The 26,149-nt window shown below is 42.7% G+C and overlaps 1 protein-coding gene across 1 annotated transcript in view; it reads right to left on the reverse strand.

The window, feature by feature from the left end:
- Positions 1-26,149, reverse strand: part of LOC137520706 (unconventional myosin-XVIIIb-like) — an 816,938-nt gene that overhangs the window by 504,055 nt on the left and 286,734 nt on the right. Inside the window, exons 18-20 of the mRNA XM_068238990.1 lie at positions 18,490-18,637; positions 16,602-16,761; positions 8,389-8,572 (exon numbers count right to left, since the gene is read on the reverse strand). Of these exons, the coding sequence (XP_068095091.1) occupies positions 8,389-8,572; positions 16,602-16,761; positions 18,490-18,637 (492 nt within the window). The remainder of the gene's footprint in view (positions 1-8,388; positions 8,573-16,601; positions 16,762-18,489; positions 18,638-26,149) is intronic.

Genomic DNA, 26,149 nt, shown 5'->3' on the forward strand with positions numbered 1-26,149 from the left:
ATAGAACAGAGCTCAGTCAGGACACTAAGGGCAGCCGTCCACTGGGGTGTCGCATCCTTTTCCGAATCAGACACGGCACAGATGCTGATGAGAAATCGCATCTGAATTGCTATAGTCGTGCATGGCTATGGAGATTCAAATGCATTCTGCAAAAAATTGCAGCCGGCTCTATTTGGGGGGGGTGGACGCGATTCAGATGCAATAAGCTGTGTTTCTGCATCCAAAGTCGCATGCAGAAAAAAAGCCGTGATTTGGGGCTAGTGGAAATGGGCTCTGAGTGGCTGGGTCACTGAGCTGAAACTGATTATATGAGATGAACATTCAGCAGGGCCGGAGCTACCATAGGAAAAAAATGGGCAATTGCCCCAGGGCCCCAGAATCTGTAGGGGCCCCCAAGGTGTCCCTCCCCTCATCTTAACTGTTGCTCTCCAGGGACTCTGCAAAGTCTGTTAAGTTGGGAGGTGATTGGGGGAGGGTCAGCAGCCAGCTCTTGGGCCCCGGGAGGAATATTTGGCTGCAGCAAAGGGCCTCTAATGCAGCTTTTTGGTCGGGGGTGTCTGTTGGGAGGCCCCCAGGCTAATTTTGCCCTAGGGCTCAATTGTTACGTGAACCGGCCCTGACAATCAGGTGCTAATAATTCTGATTTACAGCATTTTATGCAAACTATATGCAGCTTTAAATTGGTTTAAATTGGTTTACATTGGAGCAATTAAAATCTAGCAGGAAGTGCATATGATGATTTGTCCATTTCCAAGCTGAAAAATATTAGTATCTCATTTCCATGCAAGACGTCCATCTCTGCTGCTCACCTCAGATATGGATTTTGGGATTATAGTGTATAAATAATATACAGAATAGTGTGTTTGCAGATGACGCAAAACTCTTAGGGACTAAATTAAAATCTTCAGAAAATAGGCAGAAGGAAAACTGACAACGTAATGTGTGAAAGAGAAAAGAAGAAACTCTTTTCATTCTAGGCAGCAGAAGAGCACCCTTTTCTTAAGATGGCGCCCACGTGTGCAGCCTCGGTCACACCGGCTCCCAGCAATTTCCCAACAATTGCTTAGTTTTTGTTAGTTTGTCAGTCCAGCTTTAGCGTATATGTCTTAGTTAGTGTAGTTATTAGCTTAGTGTTTTCAGTTCAGTTCAGAAAGCGAGCAAGCCCCGCCGGGCAAGCGGAAATCCCAGTACCTCGCTGCCCAGCCTGCCTGACGGAGGGTCCCTGCCATCGCTGCTGCTGCTGCACGGATTCTCGTCTGCCACCACTACGGACCCCACTGCGGAACGCCACCACCGATGACAGCAACTCTCACGGCCACCAGAGGGTGAGGACTCTGCCGCCAGCTTCATCCCCAACGAAGAGTTTCCCGGCTGCTGCCGCCACCTGCCGCTTGGCCTCCCACGTGGACCAGACCACCCCAGTGGCCCCGGCCTCCATCTCCGGGCCCCGCTGCAGTCGCCGCCATCCTCAGTCCCAGCAACAAGGATTACCTGCAGCCGCTGGCCTCCCCCGGGCCCCTGACCCCCAACACCACACTTCGGCACACTCTCACTGCCACCAGAGGGTGAAGAAACTCTGCCGTCAGCTCCCCGACGGATGCTGCCGCCGCCTGCCACTCGGACACCCACGTGGCCCTGACCACACAAGAGGCCCGGCCGCCATCTCCGGGCTCCGCTGCCGCCGACCCCAGATGGGCCCCATCTTCAGCCCCACCTTCAGCCCCATGCTCCGATCCAGCCTCTCCTCGGCTCTACACTGTCTGCGGGCCTGTCTGCGGCTCCGACCCAGCCCTGCTACATACTCGGAAGGGCTCATGCTGCTCCACCGGTAAGCACGTGCATCTGCCACCCTTGCTACCTGCATATTTTGGATCTGTACCTCTGTCTGCACCTCTGCTACTTTCTGTGGGTCTGCTGCCCTGCGCCCAGACTGCGGCACAGGCCATCCATCCTTGTCTCTGCTTGCAAACTTTGTTTTTTAGCAACCACTAGACTACTACAATCCTTGCCTCTGCTTCGCAACTATTAGTAACTACTAGTCTACTAGCTACTATCAGTGAACTCCTTACGTCTGCGTAAACTTTTTAAACACCGCTGTACTCTGCCTGTGTGTAAGATGCCAATGTATGAAACTTTTTAAATACCGCAACTTTTTAAATACCGCTGTACTCTGCTTGTTTGTAAGATGCCAATGTATGAAACTTCTTTAATACCACTGTACCCTGCTTGTTTGAATAGATGCCACTGTATGATACCTGCACTGTATGGTACTACCACCTATTGTAGATCCGAAACACTGCTGCGAGTTTTCCGTGCTGTTTTAGGACCGTACCTACTCTTACTTGTCTTGTGACGCATGTTTTGCACCTATTGCCAAATTACTCCAAATTACTACTACTGCCGCACTGCAAACTATCACTCTGCTGCACCCCCCCCCCCTGCAATCTACCACCCTGCCGCACCCCCACCCACCCCCCCTGCACCTCCGCCGGGCCTCCCCCCCCCCCCACGATGCAGGCCCAATCCCCCCCCCACCCACCGCACAATCCTCAGCAGAGCTGAACTTGCACACTGGGAGCACACATCGAGCAATGCATTCCCTGAGGCTACTAACCTAGAGAAGGCGATCTGGGAGCATGTTGACCTCCTCATGTGGAAACATGCGGTAGGTCACAGGAGGAAGTGCCACAGGGGGAAGCGGGCAGGAGTACAGGTGAAACTGAAAAAGAAAGGGTTGCGGTCACCCATTCCATCCATCCTCCTTGCCAACGTCCGCTCCCTCCCAAATAAGCTAGATGAAATTCAGTTACTGAGCCACAAGCCCTCGGTCGAAAAGAACACCCCTGTTCTGTGCTTTACAGAGACGTGGCTAAACGTCAGCATCCCGGATGATTCTCTGCACCTGCCAGGCTTCAACCTCCTTCGTGCGGACAGAGACCCCACCGCATCTGGGAAAAAGAGGGGCGGAGGGGTCTGCTTCTATATCAGCTCCAAGTGGTGCCGAGACTTGACCATCCTGACCAAAAGCTGCTCTCCAGACCTTGAAGTCCTCCTAATCAACTGCAGGCCATACTACTCGCCGAGGGATTTTGCCTCTTTCGTACTCGCCGGGGTCTACATCCCCCCCGACGCAGACGTCAAGTGTGCCACACGTACCCTAAGTGACATCATCGCGAAATGGGAAACGACCCTGCCGGACTCCCTCTTCATCATCATGGGGGACTTCAACCAAGCCAACCTCCACACAGAGATGCCACGCTACGTTCAGCACATCACATGCCCAACCAGGAACCAGAACACTTTGGATCATTGCTATACCATCCTCAGGGGCGCTTACAAGGCTGTCTCTCGAGCAGCCCTCGGCAACTCGGACCATTGCCTCATCCAACTGATCCCTACCTACAAAAGGCGACTTGAGAACTCAAAACCAACCCTTAAGTCAACCAAGAAATGGACGACGGAAGCAAAGCTAAAACTACAGGCCTGCTTTGACTGCACCGACTGGTCAGCCCTTGCCCCACCGACCGGTGACCTAGACGAATGGGCAGATAGCGTCACATCCTATATCAACTTCTGCGAAGACATGTGCATCCCGTCAAGGTCCTACAGGGTGTACCCCAACAATAAACCCTGGTTCAACAACAAGCTTCGTCTGCTACGAAGAGCCAAGGAGGGAGCCCACAAGAGTGGCAACCTTGAGGAATTCAGGAAGGCCAAAAACACCCTCAACAAAGAACTGAGAGCGGAAAAGAGAAGGTTCTCGGATAAACTGCGGCTGAGTCTCTGCTCCAACAACTCGCGCGAAGTCTGGAAAGGTCTCAAGGTGGCCACAAACTTCAAGACCCCCCCTCACCACATGACTCCCAGCGCTAAGCTAGCGGAAGACCTGAATAGGTTTTACTGTAGATTTGAAGACTCCAAAGTAGATGTACCCCACGACCAGGTGCCACCGGCCAGGACCTCCCAGGTCCATACTAGCCCAGGTCCAGCCGCACTGATGGTTTCTGAGGCCGAGGTTCTGAGACACCTTAAGCTACTCAATCCTAGGAAAGCTTCGGGCCCAGACGGTGTGTCAAACCTCTGCCTGAAAACCTGTGCAGACCAACTGGCCCCAGTCCTCACTTCTCTGTTCTCACAATCCTTAAAGGAACACAGGGTTCCCTCTTGCCTAAAAATCTCCACAATCATCCCCATCCCAAAGAAAGCAGGCGCCACTGACCTAAATAATTTCAGACCGGTCGCACTAACCTCAAACATCATGAAGGTCTTCGAGAGGCTGGTCCTTTCCCACCTGAAACTCATCACCAAGGAGCTGATGGATCCCTATCAGTTTGCCTACAGGGCCAACAGGTCTGTGGAGGATGCCATCAATATCAGCCTGGAGCACGTTCTGAGTCACCTAGACAGACCAAACACCTATGTCAGGATCCTCCTCTTGGACTTCAGCTCCGCCTTCAATACTATCAGCCCCGACATCCTCTCGGACAGGCTAGCTCTCCTCAATGTGCATCCCAGCCTCTGTCACTGGCTGAAGGACTTTCTCTCAAACAGGACTCAAGCAGTCAAGCTGGGCACCTTCTCCTCACAGATGCGAGTCACCAACACGGGTGCCCCCCAGGGCTGCGTCCTGTCCCCTATGCTGTTCTCGCTGTACACAAACTTCTGCATCTCAACGGACAGCTCGGTCCAGGTCATCAAGTTCGCGGATGATACCACCATCCTTGGTCTCATAGAAGGAAGCGACGAACGAGCCTATCGCCAACAGATTGCGGATATCTGCAACTGGTGCAAGGCAAACAAGCTTGTACTGAACACAGCCAAAACCGCAGAACTGATCATTGATTTCAGAAAATGCCGTCCCGAACTCCCCCCGGTCCTCATTGAAGGCACGGAGGTGGCCACGGTCCCGCACGCACGTTTCCTAGGCACCACCATATCCAGCAATCTAAGGTGGGAGGCAAACGCCACAATGGTACAGAAGAAAGCGCAACAACGGCTGTTTTTCCTACGACAGCTGAAAAAGTTTGGAATGTCGCAAGACATTATGACCTGCTTCTACACTGCTGCCATTGAATCAATAATTGGCTCTTCCATCATCGTGTGGTATGCAGGGGCCTCTGTGAACGACAGGTACAGGCTACAAAGAGTCATAAAGTCTGCCGAAAGGATCATCGGTACTCCCCTCCCACCACTCAACACTCTCTACTCGTCCAGACTACGCTCAAGGGCCGCTAGGATAGCAAGTGACCCCACCCACCCTGGTAACCGCTATTTCAGTCTCCTCCCCTTGGGCCGCCGCTACAGGTCCTTACCCACCAGGACCACCAGACACAGGAACACCTTCTTTCCACAAGCCATCGACCTCCGCAACGGTCCCCCCCTAGCCCCATTGCTTACACCCGGGAAGTAGCCCGCCCATGGTACATCACCTTAACAAACCTAGAGCTATCCAACTACGCTACTGCCCTCCTGTACTAATACTGTTTTAAATTGTATATCTGTTTATGGTAAATGCATATCTGTATATCTGTATTACTTGTCTTGTGTATATCTGTTTAAATGTATATCTGTATATCTGTAATTACCTGTCTTGTGTATGACTCGAGCCCTGCCTGTGCCAAAAACAATTCCAGGTGCAACCCCTGCACTTGGCCAATAAACTTGATTCTGATTCTGATTCTGATTTTAAAAAGTTCCTGTGTTCTTATACTCAAGTGTCGTTAAAATGTGTTGTGTTTGGGTCTAATCAGACCTACAATCTACCTATAGATTTATTTTCACTCCATTTTTACGATGGGGCATGGTGTCACCCTGCTATGAACATGGATTTTTGCAAGCAGTATAAATGTATCAGGAGTCACAGATGATCTATTTTTGCTGACTCAAACTCCAGGTACATTTGATTACTGGAACTGGCAGTAACAGGAAGAAGCAGTGAAACGGAGGTGCTGGTCGGGGAGGATAACATATGAGCGTTCTTTTGACCAGGCTCACAGTGGTCAATTGGATGGGGTGAGTGCAATCACTTATAAGAGGTTTGTTGCATATGCTATTGACGGTGGAGCGCTATCTATTACAACAGGAGAATTTTGAAGACGGTGGAACTGACACCCTTTAGAAGCGCATACAGATATAGAGACTGCTTTGTTATCCTATTAGATGAACTTTGGACTTATGCTTTTTTAGTAGAGTGGTGAAATTTATCAGGAATTATTAATATTGCGATTTACAATACCGTGTCCAGCAGTGACAAATTTTTGTTCATTGTAAGGAGTGATTATATATGTTGTAGCGCTGACTTTAGAAACTTTGTTAGAAAATATCTAATTATATGGCAAATGAGGTTCACTGTGGAAACATGTAATGTTACGCACTTGCGGCTAAAAATATGCCTGCAGCATATCATTTGGAGGGAGTTAAATTAGAAGAGTTGATGATAGACTAAGATCTGGGCATCCTTGTAAATTGTAGATTAAATAAATGAATGCAACAAAAATGTGGAGTTCCTAAAACTAGACAGTCTCTCCTTTGTGCAAAAAATAACTGCTAAGAATCTGGATACGACAGGAAACAATGTTATTAGATTCGTTTCTGATCGGGATTAGGAGAAGACCTACTCCAGTCTGTATATAGCCTGCCCTGGATGCCGATATTCTCCAGCAGAAAAGTGATACCAGTTATGTCTACTGGTCCCTAACAGCTCTTCCTGATAAAGCGGCGACGCCGCGATACGCGTGGAGGGGACACTTGGGGGACTCATATCACTGGTTGAGGCATGGATCGGGTAATCATCATTATTTTTTGATCAAATCTCTTTTTCTAACACCGTCACAACTACAGGGCTGTTTGAGATGTGCAGAAGCGCATGTTATATATAGACATTTATGCAAGAGGTCTTGTATTTTTTGGGGGGGTATAGAACATTCAGCTTTGTCTTTGTGGAGCATTCATCAGCATATGTTGTACATTTGCACACCTGTAGTGTGCACACAGGGTGTTAGTTACATATCTGGTTGTATTGTACCTGAGATCTGTTATGTGATACATTATTTTGTGTCCTTGCTGCAGTATACATTTACAAGTGTTTGTGAGATACGTTGTTGGTATCTTCGTGATATATTATGATTGTACCAGAACCCCCATTCTCTGTGTTTTCTCATTTTTAAATGATTTTAGATTTGATTGTGTGTAGGTGTATTCAATAAAGATTTATACATGGAAGTTACAACTGGTCCATATGTATATTTATTATTTCTCAGACAGATGACCTTTTTCTTTAAGTACTTATTGTGTTTTGTACTTCTGCTGAGACACTTATTATGGTGTAATAATACTGTTTTAGGCCCAGTTCCTTTGGCATATAACATTTTAATTTAGTCCACAATTTGTGCAAGCAATTATAGTATTTTTGCAGTACAATAGTATATATAATGTACTCTTTACTAGATAACCTAAAAACACACTGCCTCCAGGTATGCATATTGTATACTACCCTACATCTTCTTTCCCCCTATTCCTTTAGATTGTAAGCTCACAAGGGCAGGGCTCTCTCACCCTTTTGTGTCTTGGAATTCATTATACATTTTATTCATCATGTGACATTTGTCACTGTAATTACCAATTCTGTATTTTGTACCAGTGTTTATATTTGGTGCACTCTATTGTCTGTATTATTATGTACCCCATGTTTGTTTCTAACTTTGTACAGCACCATGGGATATGTTGGCGTTTTATAAATCAATAATATTAATAATAATGAAAATGTTTAATTTTGCAGTAAAAAAAATGTGGATTATCTGTTGGGCACAGCAGTTGCACCCTTCCACCTGCTTAATTAATTGAATGTTGAATAGTGTAGGATGGATTTTAGAGCCTTGAATCATTTTTTGCTTAATTGGGCAAAAATTAAACATCCATGGGTCAGATTTTTCAAATGTGACAGTCAATCAGAAAAATTGACTGTAATTCTCAAATTGAAAAGAAATATAAAAAATATATCATGTGTGGCCACTTTTAAATAAGACAATGAAACTGGAAAACTAATACCATTGCCCTCACCTGTTAATCTGAATTTTTGGGCTCTCAGAGCAGCTGTCACATGACACACCAACCCTCTGTATTTTGTACTGTGCAGGTGCTAATCATGCAATCTAATTAGAGTATTCTGCAAAGCAAGGAAATTGAATGAGAGATCAACTGACTACCTATTGATGAGTCCAGTTTGGTAAACTGGAGGTTTTATCAGTCAAATTCCGCAGTGTGCACCAGCAGGGTTGTTCTGTGCTCTAAGAGTTACATTTTAGTTTACATACAGAAAACTACAACTTTGTTGCTGTAGCTACAGCACATAAATGGCTGTTTATTCTGCTTATGAAGCAGGGCACTCACCATCTGAAGCTTGATTTGGGCACACACTGATTTTCTCCTCACAGAAGCAAAGCTGCTGGCAAAGGTCTTCCTCACACAGCTTATTCTCTGCATGGCCTGCTGAGATTTCCCCTCCATCCCAGCCACAGAGCGACAGATCAGTGGAAATTTAGCCCGAGGCAGAAATAAGTCCTTCAGGTAGTCACTGGCATACAGATGAGAAAGAAAAAGAAGAAAAATTTACTTTACTAGAGTACAGGACACTTTTTTCCCATCACAACATATTGTTTATCATGAGACGTATCCGTTAGTGTTTAGATTTAGGTTCAGGTTAGCTAATTGCATATATTAGTCATTTGGTCTTTAAAACTGAAAAGCAAACAACAGTGGTATGTGTGGAAAGTTTGATAGGCTCAGAGAGTTATACCATAGTGTTTTGGAGAATCACATCAACCAATCAACAGTCGGGGGGAGCAGGGGAAGCCATGTTTATGGTAACATGCATTCCAATCGCATCTTGAAAACATGTCAAGAGGCATAAAAACAGCAAACACCATTTTAATTCTTGTGTTTCAGCTGGTTAGATCATTACTTATGAAGAGATCATTTGAAAGCGCATTTTGGGGGACAACTGATTTTACTGTTGGGGGGCTTACAACACAGAATTTGCAAGATATTAGGGTCTGTGTCAGGCATGTATAAAGTGCGATTACACTCAAATTTCATCTATGGTCTAAAGCATTAAAGGGAATGTCCAAGCAAAATAAAAAAAATGAGTTTCACTTACCTGGAGCTTCTACCAGCCCCATGCAGCCATCCTGTGCCCTTATTGTCACTCACTGCTGCTCCAGTCCCCCACTGGCAGCTTGCCGACCTCGGAGGTCGGCGGGACGCATTGCGTACATTTTTACGCATTCCCGCTAGTAACGCGTAAAAATGTATGTGTTGATGTTCCTGCACTCGCGGGAATGCGTAAAAATGTACGCAATGCATCCCGCCGACCTCCGAGGTCGGCAAGCTGCCAGTGGGGGACTGGAGCAGCAGTGAGTGACTACGAGGGCACAGGATGGCTGCATGGGGCTGGTAGAAGCCCCAGGTAAGTAAAACTCATTTTTTTATTTTGCTTGAACCTTCCCTTTAAACATAGCACACAGTTAACAGTTAAAACCAATTGAGTGCCTTCAGAGGTGCTGGAATTACTTCATTTAGCTGCCAATTCATAAGCCCTGGTCAGGTGTGTGTGTGTGTGTGTGTGTGTGTGTGTGTGTGTGTGTGTGTGTGTGCGTGCATGCAGCTATAGGGGGTGCAGAGGTAGCGACCGCATCGGGGACAACAAGGGGCCCTCCTTAATTTATCTTATTCGGTTTTTTTTATTGGATCTTTGCTAATTATGAACTCCTCTATATGTGCACTGAATAATAGTAATTCTTAACAAACGGTTTCCTTACTCTGATTACACCTCTCTGACACTACATCTGTCCTTGGTAGGTTTGGGGCTCCATATTAATAGAGTCCTTGGGGCCCCATGTAAAACTTGCACCGGGGGCCCCAAGCTACTTAGTTACGCCCCTGTGTGTGTGTGTGTGTCTGTGTGTATTAATCGATTCAACCTATCCATCTGACAGGATATTGCATGGTTCATACCAGGCTTGGTTCCCATCTGAAGCTGGATCACATGCAGCCAGCGGGAGTTTATTGTCCACTCTGATGGTCCGCTGTGGTCTGGCTGGAGCCTGGGGCAGATGGATTACCTCCATAGGCTATATGGGAAATGCATCTGCCTGGCCCGGGATTATCAGGGACTGCACAGAAGTGCAGCCCACTTACCACAAATGGATCCCTCGGATACGCTGCAGAGTGACAAATGATAATGGCTCCTATTTATAAAATAGGAGCCGGTCACTGTCAGTTTTGTGAAGAGGGAAGAATGGATAAAAAAATGTCCATTCTCAGCTCAAGTGGGAACACAGCCTTAATATGCATTCAAATGACATCAGGCCCGTCTGAGCGTTTTATATTTGTGTCTATCATAATCCTACTTTATTGCTAGTGTATAGCTGCGTTGTATATCACTTGTAAATACAGGGCATATACTGATAGATGTACAATTACAGCAGGCATTACTACTTGTCAGAAGGTATAGCCCTACACTACTTTACTGTTTATCTTTAGAGTGTATTGTGCTTTTGGGGATATTGTACTATATTTGCAATTGCAGTTTGTTAGACCAGGAATTGTGGGGTCTGCACACAGCTATTAGATGAATTTACTGTTTACACCTGGCACCCCATGCATGGATAACCATAGGAAGATGCTCCATGCAGTCCGAAGGAGGACCCAATTGGTGCAGAGGACAGAGCAGTTGGCTCATCCTGCTCTCTCTCCTGCTGCTCTTTTTATTGTTATACAATGGGAAGAGAGTATGTTAAAAAAGGGCGTCGGGAAAAAAGGGTGCAGGGTTTTAAACGATAAGCATGAATAACGTTTAAAAAAAATTGTGCTATATTTTGTTTAAAAATAATGTTTTATAAAGTTAGAAATCATTAAATAATGTGTATGAAATCGGCAATTGTAAAAGCGTTAATCTTCCCTGTTTAAAAAGTGAAATGTATAATAACGTTTTATAAAAGTATAATAAGAATTTTACTAAAACTATACCTAACCCTACTATCACACAGAACCCTCCCTGTACCTACCCCTAACCCCTAGACCCCCCTGGTGGTGCCTAAACCTAAGACCCCCCTAGTGGTGCCTAAACCTAAGACTCCCCTGGTGGTGCCTAAACCTAAGACCCCCCCTGGTGGTGCCTAAACCTAAGACCCCCCTAGTGGTGCCTAAACCTAAGACTCCCCTGGTGGTGCCTAAACCTAAGACCCCCCCCTGGTAGTGCCTAAACCTAAGACCCCCCTGGTGGTGCCTAACCCTAAGACCCCTCTTGTGGTGCCTAAACCTAAGACCCCCCTGTGATAAGCATTAATAATGTTTTAAAAAATATTGTGCTGTTTTTCGTTTAAAAATAATGTTTTAAAAAAAATTGTACTGTTTTTCGTTTAAAAATAATGTTTAAAAAATTATAAATCATTAAATAATGTGTAATCATGAGAAGCAGTTATAAAACATTAAAAGTCTCCGGGCGCCGCTTGTAAAACGTTATTTTTCTCCGGCGCCCTTTTTACTGTTGGGCGCCCATTAAACGATATTTATTATGGGAGTGAATGGCTGCGCCCTTTTTGTCCACCTGCCTCATGCGTCCAAATTTCCTGCCTCCATGGGAAGATGGAAACTATGAAAACAATACAAGTTGGGCATCTATACTGTGCAGGAAGTGATAGCAAGCTATAGAAATCAGAGATGGAGGCAAAGCGAATGAAGAAAGAATAGAGTGGGCCTGCATGCCTGTAAAGCGAAGTATTATTTGCAAATTGGTTATTATAAACTTGGATGCACATAAACATTAAGGACAACTGAAGTGAGAGGTACATTGAGGCTGCCATATTTGTTTCCTTTTAAACAATACCAGTTGCCTCGCAGCCCTGTAGGTCTATTTGGCTCTAGTAGTATCTGAATCAAATCAGAAACAAGCATGTAGCTAATTTTGTCAGATCTGACAATAATGTCAGAAACACCTGATCTGCTGCATGCTTGTTCAGGGTCTGTAGATAAAAGTATAGAGGCAGAGGTTCAGCAGGACTGCCAGGCAACTGGTATTGCTTAAAAGGAAATAAATATGGCAGCCTCCATATTCCTCTCATTACTGTTGTCCTTTAAGCCCTACTTAGCTTTTTTTTTTAGAATTGTTTTATTTTTTAAAATGCTTGGTCTCTATTTACAAAATAAATGAACCATAAAATAAATTGAATTTCTAGAAGATTAAATATGCATAAAAGAAAACAAAAGCACATATTCAAGATGTGGTCACATGAAGCTACTTATATTAATAAAATAAAAGCTGCATATGATGCACACACCAAAAGATCAGATCATTTGGTAGACACAACTGCCCCATTCTGTTTGATTGAGGCCCCGTGCACACTGGAATTTTTGCGTCACACTGCAGTAGTGTTCCCCGCCAGAGTTTGTTGCAAGGGCCATGCAAGTTTATGGATGCTTGCACAGTTCATGCTATGTGGTGTGGCACAATGGAGGCACCCAAATCGTCACAATGCCGATGCAAAGGCTGCAGCGCGTTGCTGCATGCAAGTCAATGGGTGACAAAGGCAGTGTGCATGACAGGAGCACGGGAGCATGGTGCAACACAGCGAGAATGGGTGGACTGACAGGAATCCCAGTGACATACTTCCTGTCCAGCAGGAAGTAGGTCATTAGCCAGGGGGCAGGCCTATGCATATGACACTGCTGTGGCGCAGGTTCATATGAAGCCTTATTTCTGCAGTGCAATGCAATGCGCAAACATCCAGAGTAAAGCCGGCCTCAAGTTTGGTCATTGCTACACAATGATAAAATCTGCCACTCTTCTGTGTGGACATCAGTAGGGAGCATTGTTCCATACACTTCTGTACATGGCAAGCCTACTGTGAGCACATAACTGAGAAAAACAATTGCAAAAAGAAGATCTGTGCTAAAGCGGCTGATAAATTCTGCCAGATTCAAATAAAACCGACTCCAAAGCCTCTGCTAATCCCCCACTTTTCTCTCCCACTGAAGGAATTAAAGACATTACGCAAATAAATGAACAAAATCAAATGGTCTCAACTTATTTCATTGCAGGTTATATTGATTGGAGGTGTAAAAAGCATAATGTTGTGATTACTTTTCTATCGGAGCTGCATGTACCCGCTCTCCCTCTAAAGCCATAAATGTCAGCTGACTGAAAGTGAGTTTTAATGAAGATAATCATTTGAGCCCTGACAGCACGTGAAACAGGGATATATTTTTCTCACGGCCTGCAATGGAATGCGTTTCCCCATTAACCTGCTTATTACCTTATATTTCAGGTTTTGTGGCCCTCTCTTCTAAGTACTTATAATATTAAACAAATAAGTAAAAATGTTTAGCTATAAAGGGGAAGCAAAATACCAAATATCTCAGAATTAAAATAATGCCGTACAATTAAGAGATGTGCAAAATCAAATATAGTAACATGGTTTTAGGAACATCTCACAGTGACAGGCTCTTATGCACCAGGCATCAGAGGTGTCAGTTAAATGACACAATTTTCTTTTTTTTTTTTTTTAGATGTTCTAATGAATATAATGATAAATCAGTGCATAAATAATACATAAAGTAATCCTCTTGATTGTAAGCTGGCAAGGGCAGTGACCTCCTCCTACTGTCCCTTGCCCTGCTGTACAATATCTTATAAACATATTCCAGTATTGGTGATTTCTCAGGGTCCTTTCCCACTATGGCCCTTATTCAATTCACTTTTTCTCCTAGGATATAATTTTTCATCTTCTGTTTAAAGAGACACTGAGGCGGAAAAAAATTAATGAATATAATGAATTGGTTGTGTAGTACAGATAATTACTAGAACATTAGTAGCAAAGAAAATATTCTCATATTTTTATTTTCAGATATATAGTTTTTTTTATAACATTGCATCATTCTCTAATATTTGCATTTTACACACTACTCAGCATTCTAAACGATTTTACAGAGAAGGCTAGTGAACTTTTGAACCCTTCTCTGCAGAGCAAAAGAAAATACATTTACAGACACTTGAGATAATAAGCTTCAGAAGAGCTCAATGGCTCTTTTGCATAGATAACAACTGGAGTTTGTTTTTTTAACTCTTCCTGTACTGGAAACAATAACAGACTTATGTCTCTGCCCCTAATGCTTTATTTCTTAGCTGTACTACACATACAAATCATTATATAATAAAAAAAAAAAATTCAGTGTCTCTTTAACTACTTCCAGACCTTAGTGATTGAAATCTACGCCCTGTTTTGATGGCTATCTGGCTGCCAGGGCATAGATTTCAATCAACCGCTGCTGCGTGCATCCGCCCGCTCCTGCCGATCTTGCCACTGAATCCCTGCCATCTCCCGTCGCAGCTCACTCGCTCTGCCTGTCTCTATAACGGCAGAGCCCTGTGAGCGGGTCAGGAGCCGATTTCATTGGCTCCTGACCCTGTCTTTCAATGTAAGCAACTCCCTTTGGCTTACATTGAACGACAGAGCCAGGTGCAATGAAAGCGATTCCTGGAACTCTGCCATCATAGAGACGGCAGAGAGGGTGGCCCAGGTTCCCGACGTGTGGCGGTGATGGCGGTTGTGGCAGGTATGTGCGGTGATTAAAGGGGCAGAGACTGCTTGTACTTAAGTGGTTAAAATAACCTTTCAGCACTTTTCAGCCATTGAAAAAATACCCCAAAAAAGGGTAAATTATACTGTTAATTTTTTTCTTCCTTTCTGGTGGCTTAAAAGGCATTTTATTCATAAAGTATAAAAGTATTACCTAGGAGGAAAAGTGAATTGAATAAGGACATACATCTATTGCATTGCAACAGATGATATCATCGCATCATAACACAGATGTAATGATATTCCTATGGGTCTATCCCATTGATTGCAGTGCAGTGTGATGCGGCAGGTTCCTTTGGGATAATACACTACATGCAGTGCACTTACAGGATAACAGGCACGTTTATAATGGAAGTGAGGCATACAGTACAATGAAAGTATGCCTCACTTCCATTATAAACGTGCCCGTTAAACTAAATAAGTTATAAGCTGTTAATGGGCAATGCAACTTTTCAGATACATTGCGACGCGATTGAAGAACATTTGTAATCTGCAGCATTCACTTTCCACTGGTGGTGCTGCAGGAGAAGGCCTGAAAGGTTCGTGCTTAGAAACAGCCCAGTATTTTATCCACTAATCCACCCACTAGTCCATTAATAAATACATTGAAAAAGATTGTATTTAGTACTAATCTTTGAGGGACCCCACTAATAACAGTCTATTTTGATTATGATCCATTTACCCCCACACTTTGCCTTCTGTTCCTTAAAGGAACACTATTGATTAATATGTTTTTTTCAATTGAGATAGGAATTGTTTGGGATGTGCTGCTAAGTACTGGTGTATACTGTACACTTGAATGCTTATTTTTTTTTACTGTAATCTAATCCCTTTCACACTTTTCTGACGGCAGTCTGCTGTAATCTGACGGCAGAGTGGGCCATGAGGGGAGGGGGAATTCTCTCACAGTGCATCTGTTAACTTACACTATGTGTGAGAGAGAAAGCTCTGCCTGTCTCTGACTGAGATCTCTGCAGAGAGCAGAGGAATGTATCATATGTGCAACATAAACATGTGTAATTGTGTGTGTGAGAAACATGACACCTGACAGGTTTTTCATATAGGTCTGCTTCAATGTTGCACTGTTCTTAGCATGTCAAACTGCAGAGATTCACCGATGCAAATGAGACATTCCAAACCTAGCTAAAATCTACACACAATGAATTAAAGCTTTTGCCTCTGATAATTAGCATGAAAAGAAGGAAAATGTTTACACAGCTACTTAGACATTATTTGTACATTGTTATTTTAGAACACTTGGTTTGATAGGGTTCCTTTAACCATTTGTATATCCATGTGCATCTATTTTCCCCTAGGCCCTGCATCCTCAGCTTCTGCACCAGACTATTGTGGTAGCAATATCAAAAGCATATGCAAAGTCTAATTATACCACATGAATCATAAATTGCTATTCATATGTGTTAAACCTTCATCTCCATCTCTTACGAAGATCTCTGACGTCTAATGGACCCCTCTCCCTCCCTTATACTGTTTCATGGTGCCTAGTGTCCCGCCTCCTCCCTCCCATGTACAGTTCTCTTGTGTCTCCCCATAGAGTTTCTTGGTGTCTAATAATTGTCCTCCCTCCCCTATACTGTCCCCTGTATATGGGTCCTTCTTTCCTCCCTAGTGTCCAGTGGCCCCTCTCTCCCTTATACAACTCCTTGGTGTCTAGTAGTCCTGTCTTTGCCCTATACAGTTCCCTGGTGTCTAGTCCCCCCCCCCATCCCCTTTACAGTTCCCTGGTGTCGAGCAGTCCTCCTCTCACTCCTAAACAGTTTCCTGGTGTCTAGTGGCCCTCCCATTTACAGTTACCTGATGTATAATGGTTTGGTGTCTAGGAAAGTTTGAATCTGAATGGTTTATATCAGATTGTGAATGTTTTCCCCTCAGCTAGTTCTATATACTGTATATTCTCCAATGAAAGAGAAAGAAAACACACAGTAATATTTACACCTTGTCACTCACACTTTGGACTGCTGTAGAATCTGGATTGCATTTTCTGCAGACAGATTTAATTTGGCTTTATTGATCCAATTGGTGGCATCATATCGAACAGGATCTTTACCAAGCTGATGGAGGATCTCAAATTGAAGAGGCTGTTCACACTTACGGAGAGGTCCATTATCTGTAAGGAAAGTCATTTTCAATTACTGGATTATTTGTAAGATTTGATGTCTTCATATAACATGAGATATGGTGCATTATTTATTATTGATTATTCAGTAGAAACCTGTCAGCTGACTAAATGTTGTATTGAACATCAGCTTCATGATTCATAATTCTTCAATATCACCAAAAAGATTTATTGTACTGCTGGTAAGGATGTCAACAACAAGCACACTTATATTAATGGTAGCTGAGCAGCTAGCGCAAAATCCATCATGACAAAGCTTTTTATGAAACATTTTATTTTATTAGTAAATGTAAATTCAAATTCAGAACATATTGCATATTCATCAAAAAATGTGTCTTTTTCTTGTTTATACTTGTGCCTTTGGTTGTATTGGTTTTCTATATGCTCAGCAAAATTCTTTGATTGATTGATTTTCATCAAGTAGAGATGATCAAAGAGATGCAACATTTCTGAGTTCCTGCAATTAAATGTAAATTTGTATGTACATTTATGCAACTTGAAATTGGGCCAATCAAATTCCACCCATGTTTAACTTGATTGGTCCATTTTCAAACGGCATTTACATACAAATGTACATAACCCTGTATGAACTTGGAAATTTTCAATGTAAACAGAGGCACCAAAAGGATAAAAAGGGCTTGGAATTAGTTAAAAATGCTTGGAAGACAGCAGTGGACTTGCCTCCTTAAAGCAGACACAAAACTGTCAATTTCAACAGGAATAAATGTATTGATATACTCCACAAAATGTTTGCAACACGTTTCACCGGTATAGTCCTGCTTCTTCAGGTAATAGAAAAGGAGAATACAACAGTATTAGGTCAGGGATGCACTCGGCGCCTGACATGAAGTACAGGGATGGTCATTGAGATGCAAATAATTTTGAGTTGATGCAAGATTATGCAAACGTATGCAGCTTGAACATTTTACCTCAGCAGCATTTGATTGGTTCATGTTCAAGCTGCATACATTTGCATATAAAATGTGCATAATATGGCATAAACTCAAGATTATTTGCATCTTATTGACCGTCCCTAATGAAGTGCATTTGGCCCTTTTCTAAGTGGCATACAATTTTCAAGCAGTATGCCGCTTGGAATAGGGCCAAATATACAACCGAATTATTTGCATCTCACTGATCACCTGACCAGAAAGCTCTGACCATTCAACTTCTATGATGTCATCTAGATAGCGCTCCAATACAAGAGATAGGAGTGCTGCAAAAATGCTTTTAAATCATGTTTCAAAAGCGATTTTGCAGTGATTTTGGGGGTGACTGTGATTTTTTTAAAATAAAGTTTGAGATGCTTACCAGGTCTCCCGATGTCTGGCATTCGGCTCTTAGCCCCACCCTCCAGCACAAGAGGTGGGGCTACATGCCAGAAGCTGGTGGAAATGAGGTCAGGTAAATATTTAAACTTTCTTTACAAAGGTTTTAAATAAAGAAAATACACAAATTGGACGCACTGTAAGTTTCTGGTACAGCTCTTCCAAATGCCAATGAATCGTATCACAGATCGCCCCAGGGGTCACAGCCCAAAGTGTTTGCATGATTGCAAAGCACAGCAGGGATAACCAGTGGGTCCCAGGCCATAGGTAGAACAAATCCTAGAGTCCAAGAATGTAAATGCAAAAACTATCAAAATCCCTATACAGCTAACTCCATTTTCACATAGCATGTAGAATTGTTTAGATTACTATGTTTTTTCACTCCACTCACCTTGCTTATCATCACCTTTAACTTCATAGTAAGAACAAAGACGATCTACAACCTTGCTGTCTGTGGAGCCCTGGATGAGAACTTCTTCATCAAGAATCCAAAGAAGACCTTTCTTCTCTTCCATCTGATTGCTGGCCTGCACATTTAGCTGTTTACAAATTCATAAAAATCATAAATAAACAGTATAAAAAAGGTTCTATTTTCAGTAAAGGCTTAATGAAATAGGATGGATAAGAAGCAAACAAATAATTATGTATTTAGTATTTATGTTATGTTTATATATTGCTGACAGATTACTAAGTACAAAGCCAAGGAACTAACAACCTACTCCAGAAATCATTCACACTAGAACAATTTTGGTGAGATACTAGATACAAGATGAATGTTTTTAATGTAAAGCAGCACACATACAGGTAATTCCAACAGATATATACTGTACACACTGTGTGAATGGTGTCCTAAGCAGGATTTGAAGCAAGAGACCAAGGGCAGGTCTGCCATTTGGAACGTTTTGGTGCACATACAAAGTACATTTCAGTGTTCCTCTAGGGCAGTGGTCTCAAACTCAATATACTTGGGGGCCGCAGGAGGCAAGGTCAGGATGAGGCTGGGCTGCATAAGGAATTTCACAATCGCGGTGCATCGCCGCCTCTGCCCGCCCCTCTCACTCTTCCTTCACAGAGAGGGGCGGGGAGAGGCGGCGATCCGTGCAGCGATCGACATCAGGAGGGGCACAGCTGAAGCTGAAAGCTCTGCCCCTTCCAGAAAATGCCGGCGGATTGCCCCCCGGGCGATTTGGGGGCTCTGCAGCCCTCGTTTAGCGGTGGGGATGCGGCGGATTACTTGGAAGCACTGAAGCGAACTATAAGGAAGCTTTTGCCGGCGAGGGCCACAAAATATTGTATCGAGGGCCGCAAATGGCCCGCGGGCCGCGAGTTTGAGACCCCTGCTCTAGGGACTTCCTATATAACCATACAGGAGGGAGGGAGGGAAAAAAAAAATTTCCCTCCGCCCATGACAGTACGCATCACTGATGACACTTTCCCACCAAAAAGAGCAGCCCAATCAGACTCAGCGGCTCACCGCAGTCTGATTCGTTAGATCAATATCACCATGACCATCCACACCCCCCTCCCACATCAAACGAGCCTTCCCATTGGCTAGATGACATTCTGCTTTCACATTTAAACCAGCCAGCATCCTCAGACCAGTACAGAGGTGCTAAATTCACTGCACATTGATTGCTGGTAAGTTTGCATCTGTTATTTATGCTGTTTATGCTCTTCTTTTTGCCTATTTTTAACCCCCCTTGTTTTGCCCCAATATGTTCACCTAAACATGTCACTAATTAATATGACTCTAGCACCATGTAACCGCTGTCCCAGGTGGTGTTATTATTATTTTTATCTTTCCCCATATGTTCATACTTTTCTGTATCCTTCACTCCTATAGCCTTGTCTTTAATGGTGGTATCTCTAATGCAAAACCTTATACACCATGGCCATCTCTTACTAGCAAAACCACGGGTTCTTTGACACTAAGCACATACCTAGTACCCTTTTTTTCCCGTCCCTTCACGTTATAAGGACGGGAAAAATAGGGTCAATCATGACCTTCACATGTTTCCACCCTATATTGGGACACTCCTACAGCGATGTGTGTGTGTGTATGTGTATGTATATGTATGTGTATATGTATGTACATATATATATATATATATATATATATATATATATATGTATGTGTGTATGTGTATATGTATGTATATGTATATATATATATATATATATATAATTTTTTTTTTTTGCCTCAAGTATTTAACACATAAATATTATCCCTATTTTTTCATCCTTTTTATAATCTGTACAAATTTAATTGCCAATTTTTTTTAATTGTATTTTTTTATTTTCTTTTTGTTCTTTCATTGATATATTATCATCCTGTTTTACATTGTTATGGCTTTTGATCTAGCAAACGTATGAACTTAGTATATATAGTTTTTGTCCCTATCTTTTATACTTATTGTTGTTATTATAATTTCATCAACTTTTATTGTCTGTACATATGTTGATACCCCTATGTATACGTCTGGATACTCCACTCAGCTCATGTGCCACCTATGGATTTAGTCCCTACTTTTGTTACATAACCATTATCCTGATTTTTGATATATGATTATTGCTATATCATCGTTTTGTGATTTTTTTTTTTTTTTGTATGTTTGTAATTTGCGGCAATCTTATAGCAATACCCTCTGTCCTTTGTTCACAGTGTTTGTTGTCCCCGTTTTATTGCCTGAAGAAGTGGGTCTGTTCCCACGAAACGCATTGCAGATTTTGGAGTACTATTGAATAAATGTATTCGTTGGATTTGATGACAGACCTTGGTGTCTAATTATTGAGGGGAAGTCCACCACTTTCCCTCACGGCAATTTTTAACAATTTTATATCAATTTTATTCTGCTGGCGCCTCTGATCACCTACCAGTATATAACCATACATGTTCATTTTCCCAGCTAATTACATATGTACATAGAAAAAGACATGGCAGAAGATGAATACTAGGCAGGATCCGAGGAGAGCACTGTTATTTGTGTTTCTCAGGTTTCTCAGTATTATTTTTATTGAACAGCAGTAGTGATGATGGTAATAGGTGTATTCTGTGGCTGCTAAAGTGTGGAGCTGTAGCTTGTGCCTTGTAATATAACACATAATCTACATAATAAGCATATCTGAACAGCCACTTTAATGCTTATTTTTATCCAAATACCCTATAGCAATGTTTTTCATTCACTTCTACAGGCCTGAAAAAAGGCATGTTTTTATACCTGAAAAGCATATTGATTATCATACGTAAAAAAGCATGAATGGAGTATTTACATCACTAAAATCTGTCTTATGGTGCCCATACATGGTACAATTTTTTAATTTTTTTTTCGATTAGATAAATTCATTCTATTAGCATGTTAGATCGAAAAAAATTGCAGTTGTTTTTGGGGTACCATACACGAACATTCGATTAGGCTGAAAATCTGGGGAAAATGATCGAATATGCTGAAAAATCTAATTGAGAAAAAAGATTGAGATAAAAAATAAAGTATTCGATCTACTAGTTTATTTGATCAGAAGTTTTATTTTCTGCTCGAGCTGTATTTTACCCCAGATAGTTAATACAGACGGCAGTTGTAGCTCAGAGCGTCTATTGAGCTGTATTTTTCCTCTGAGTGGTTCAATTTATTTATTGTGAAGTTAATATTACCTCAGAGCAACTATATAGGTGTGTTTTACCTCACTGTGTCGATTTTTTTTTTGCTGAGGGAATTTTTACCACAGAGCGATTACAAATGGCTCTATTAACTAACAGGAAGAAGGCCAAAATTGCATTTGCATTGTACCTGTGAACTCTCCTTCATGAGGACTAACTTACTTTACTTCAGTAAAAAAATTTTTTTATTATAATAAAATAATAATAATCATACACATACTTCAATATTTAATCATTAATCTTGTTATGAAGGCAATGCAAATAAAGATTACAATCTTTGAAACAATTCTTACAATTAGTATCTAAAAGATCTTTTCATACAATTCAACATACATGATACAATTACAATACACAATCATCAAAAGTTTACCAGCATGTCCGATTAGATTTTTCTCAAAAAAAAGGATAATCATTCGAATTTCTTGATTGAAAAAAAAATATATTTTTCGACTTTCATTCGATGGGAAAATCGAATGTTTTTTATTGTACTTTGTATGGGCACCCTTAAGCTACTTACACACAGGCAACAACTGTCACCTGTAAGAATCAGGAACCGATTCCTAGAGCTAAAGTTCTGGATACAAGTTTCAATAATGGCAACTGAAAATAAAGGCTTTGCCGTGGAATGAAACCACCTCCTGGATCTTCTCTTTGTTCCACTTTTTACATATACAATGCTCAAAAAATGAAAGAAATGAAAATTACTAGCCTCCTATCCTGAGGACTAAATTCAAAGATGCATGAAAGTGAAAAAATAATGCGGTATGCTAGTCCATTTTGCCAGAGGAGTTCTCTTGGATTTAGGCAAGGAGATGCATGGGGGGGGGGGGCAATCACTGATAACAATTTTGTCATTCTTCAGGGATAGCCTACATACTCTTGCCACATGAGGCCAGGCATTGTTGTGCCCAATTTAGAGCCCATGACCCATTCACCAGCATAGTGTTTGACAATGGGTCCAAGGATTTTACCCAGACACCTGAGGTCAGTCAAGGTGCCATTGTCTAGCCTGTAGAGGTTGGTGCTTCTTTCCAAGGATATACCTACCTGCTCTCATCAGTGGACACAGAGCCCACTCAAAAAATGTAGGGCACTCAAGCCATCTGCATGAAATCTGTTTCTGATTATTCAGCCATTCCAGATTCTTCTCAACATTGCGTCCAGAGTCATGGTGAACTAAGCTCTTTTTGCCCATTAATAGATGTGATAACTGCCTTATTGTTAGCCCCAGTTCTGGAAGACACATCTAAAATGTTCTGGAATTTAATCCTAGAAATCCCATCCTTAGCATAATGGACAAGTGCAACATCATCATGGCTGCATTCATCTCTAACCTCTATCTACAGTGATTTGAAAAAAGTATTCAGCCCCCTTGAAGTTTTCCACATTTTGTCATATTACTGCCACAAACATGAATCAATTTTATTGGAATTCCACGTGAAAGACCAGTACAAAGTGATATATTTGTGAGAAGTGGAACAAAAATCATACATGATTCTAAACATTAAAAAAAAACAACTGCAAAGTGGGGTGTGCGTCATTATTCAGCCCCCTGAGTCAATACTTTGTAGAACCACCTTTTGCTGCAATTACAGCTGCCAGTCTTTTAGGGTATGTCTCTACCAGCTTTGCAGATCTAGAGACTGAAATCCTTGTCCATTCTTTTTTGCAAAACAGCTCCAGCTCAGTCAGATTAGATGGACAGTGTTTGTGAACAGCAGTTTTCAGATCTTGCCACAGATTCTCGATTGGATTTAGATCTGGACTTTGACTGGGCCATTCTAACACATAGATATGTTTTGTTTTAAACCATTCCATTGTTGCCCTGGCTTTATGTTTAGGGTCATTGTCTTGCTGGAAGGTGAAACTCTGCCCCAGTCTTACGTCTTTTGCAGACTCTAAGAGGTTTTCTTCCAAGATTGCCCTGTATTTGGCTCCATCCATCTTCCCATCAACTCTGACCAGCTTCCCTGTCCCTGCTGACGAGAAGCACCCCCAGTGCATGATGTTGCCACCACCATATTTGACAGTGGGGATGGTGTGTTCAGAGTGATGTGCAGTGTTAGTTTTCCGACACATGTAGCGTTTTGCATTTTGGCCAAAAAGTTCCATTTTGGTCTCATCTGACCAGAGCACCTTCTTCCACATGGTTGCTGTGTCCCTCACATGGCTTGTGGTAAACTGCAAATGGGACTTCTTATGTGTTTCTGTTAACAATGCCTTTCTTCTTGCCACTCTTCCATAAAGGCCAACTTTTTGCAGTGCACAACTAACAGATTCCCCCACCTGAGCTGTAGATCTCTGCAGCTTGTCCAGAGTCACCATGGGCCTCTTGACTGCATTTCTGATCAGCACTCTCCTTGTTCAGCCTGTGCGTTTAGGTGGATGGCCTTGTCTTGGTAGGTTTACAGTTGTGCCATACTCCTTCCGTTTCTGAATGATCACTTGAACAGTGCTCTGTGGGATGTTCAAGGCTTTGGAAATGTTTTTGTAGCCTAAGCCTGCTTTACATTTCTCAATAACTTTATCCCTGACCTGTCTGGTGTCTTCTTTGGACTTCACGGTGTTGTTGCTCCCAAGATTCTCTTAAACAACCTCTGAGGCCGTCACAGAGCAGCTGTATTTGTACTGACATTAGATTACACACAGGTGCACACTATTTAGCCATTAGCACTCATCAGGCAATGTCTATGGGCAACTGACTGCACTCAGACCAAAGGGGGCTGAATAATTACGCACACACCACTTTGCAGTTATTATTTGTAAAAAATGTTTGAAATCATGTATGATTTTCGTTCCACTTTTCACGTGTACACCACTTTGTGTTGGTCTTTCACGTGGAATTCCAATAACATTGATGCATGTTTGTGGCAGTAATGTGACAAAATGTGGAAATCTTCAAGGGGGCTGAATACTTTTGCAAACCACTGTATTTATGCCAAACAGACCATGATTATAGAAGTAATAACTATAAAGATTATTTTTAATTCCCCCATAAAAGTGCCTCATATATAGTTGCACCCTTTCACTGATTCTCCTATAATGGCAGCAACCTACTGTAGTGTGGTACTGACTCATTTATACTGTAGCTCTCTCAACAGAGTTGCTGCTTCTTGGTGGAAATTGCATAGAGCAGTTTCCAGGCACTTTCAAGGCAGTGTGTCAGTCATTAGATGTTTAGCCACTCTCTAAAATTAGTTTTTTCTCCAGACACAATAGAAAAACTGAAAGAACTCCGTAAACACCTTAGCAGCTGAAAGTGCTTCCTCGTACCCAGACACTGCATGTCACTTTTTTTGAGTGGGCTCAAGTCTGCCACTCCATTCATATGAATTGACAGGAGGGTGTTTCCCCCTTCACTGACAACCTTGCAGTTTACTACCTTTTAGTGTGATTTCTGCATAAATCACTACCAGTGCCTGTGATTAGCATTTTACGCAGTTTCTAGCACTGAGTTTGAATACAATCTACTGGTGAGGTCGAAGCAAGTGGTTTCAGTGCGAGGTGCTCAGCGCTGAGCGCCAAAACTAGGTGCCCTATGGCAGTCATTTTATACTGCACGGGACACGGAAGGGTAATTCGGGGTACTGGCGGGACCCCGAATTACATATCCCTCCGAGTTGCGAAGTATTTTATGCTACCAGGGATTTAAGAGGCAGAAGGGTGAGCAGTCATTCAGCTCACCCTGCGCCCAGCTCTCATGTACGTATGCAGTGAGGTGTGGTCCAGAGTTAAATGAGGTCCTTAAAAATAGATTGAGAAAATGTTTATACTTTTTTTTTGTATTGCTGTGAGCAACCAATCAGAAAACATCAGAATTTCTGTGCGCTTACACTGGTAAATGTGCTCCACCATTAGTCATGAATATTTGCAAACCAAAACATAAAATTAATTTTTAAAAATACTGTAACTTTACCTCTTAGGCCCGGTTCACACTTGCGGTTGTTTGCCAAACGGACCGGATGACCTGACCGGATCCGGACCGGATCCGGATCGGAACCGTACGGTTCTGATCCGGATCCGATCCGGATCCGGTCAGGTTGCATCAGGTGTTCATCAGGATGCGATCCGGATCCGTTTGGCAAAAGTAACGTAAAAAACAAAAAAAATGTTGGGGTCTGGGAGGTCAGCAGAAGGGGGACCTGTGGAATCAGGCCCTCTGCTGTTTAGCACTCACCTCCACCTGCGACATGCTGCCAACATCTCCGGATCCGGATCCAGCTGTGCTGCTCCACTCCAAAATACTTGCCCATGTGTCCCAATCCAATATCGCCGCAACAATCCGCATAGGAAGTGGGGTAGAACATCCGGATTTCTCAGCCAGTGTGTTGTGCGCTCTCCGGTTCCCATTGGTTTGTATTGGCCGGATGGTGCAGTCCGGCTCCGCCCCGGATAC

Source organism: Hyperolius riggenbachi, chromosome 1 (assembly GCF_040937935.1).
Source record: "Hyperolius riggenbachi isolate aHypRig1 chromosome 1, aHypRig1.pri, whole genome shotgun sequence".
NCBI lineage: Eukaryota > Metazoa > Chordata > Amphibia > Anura > Hyperoliidae > Hyperolius > Hyperolius riggenbachi.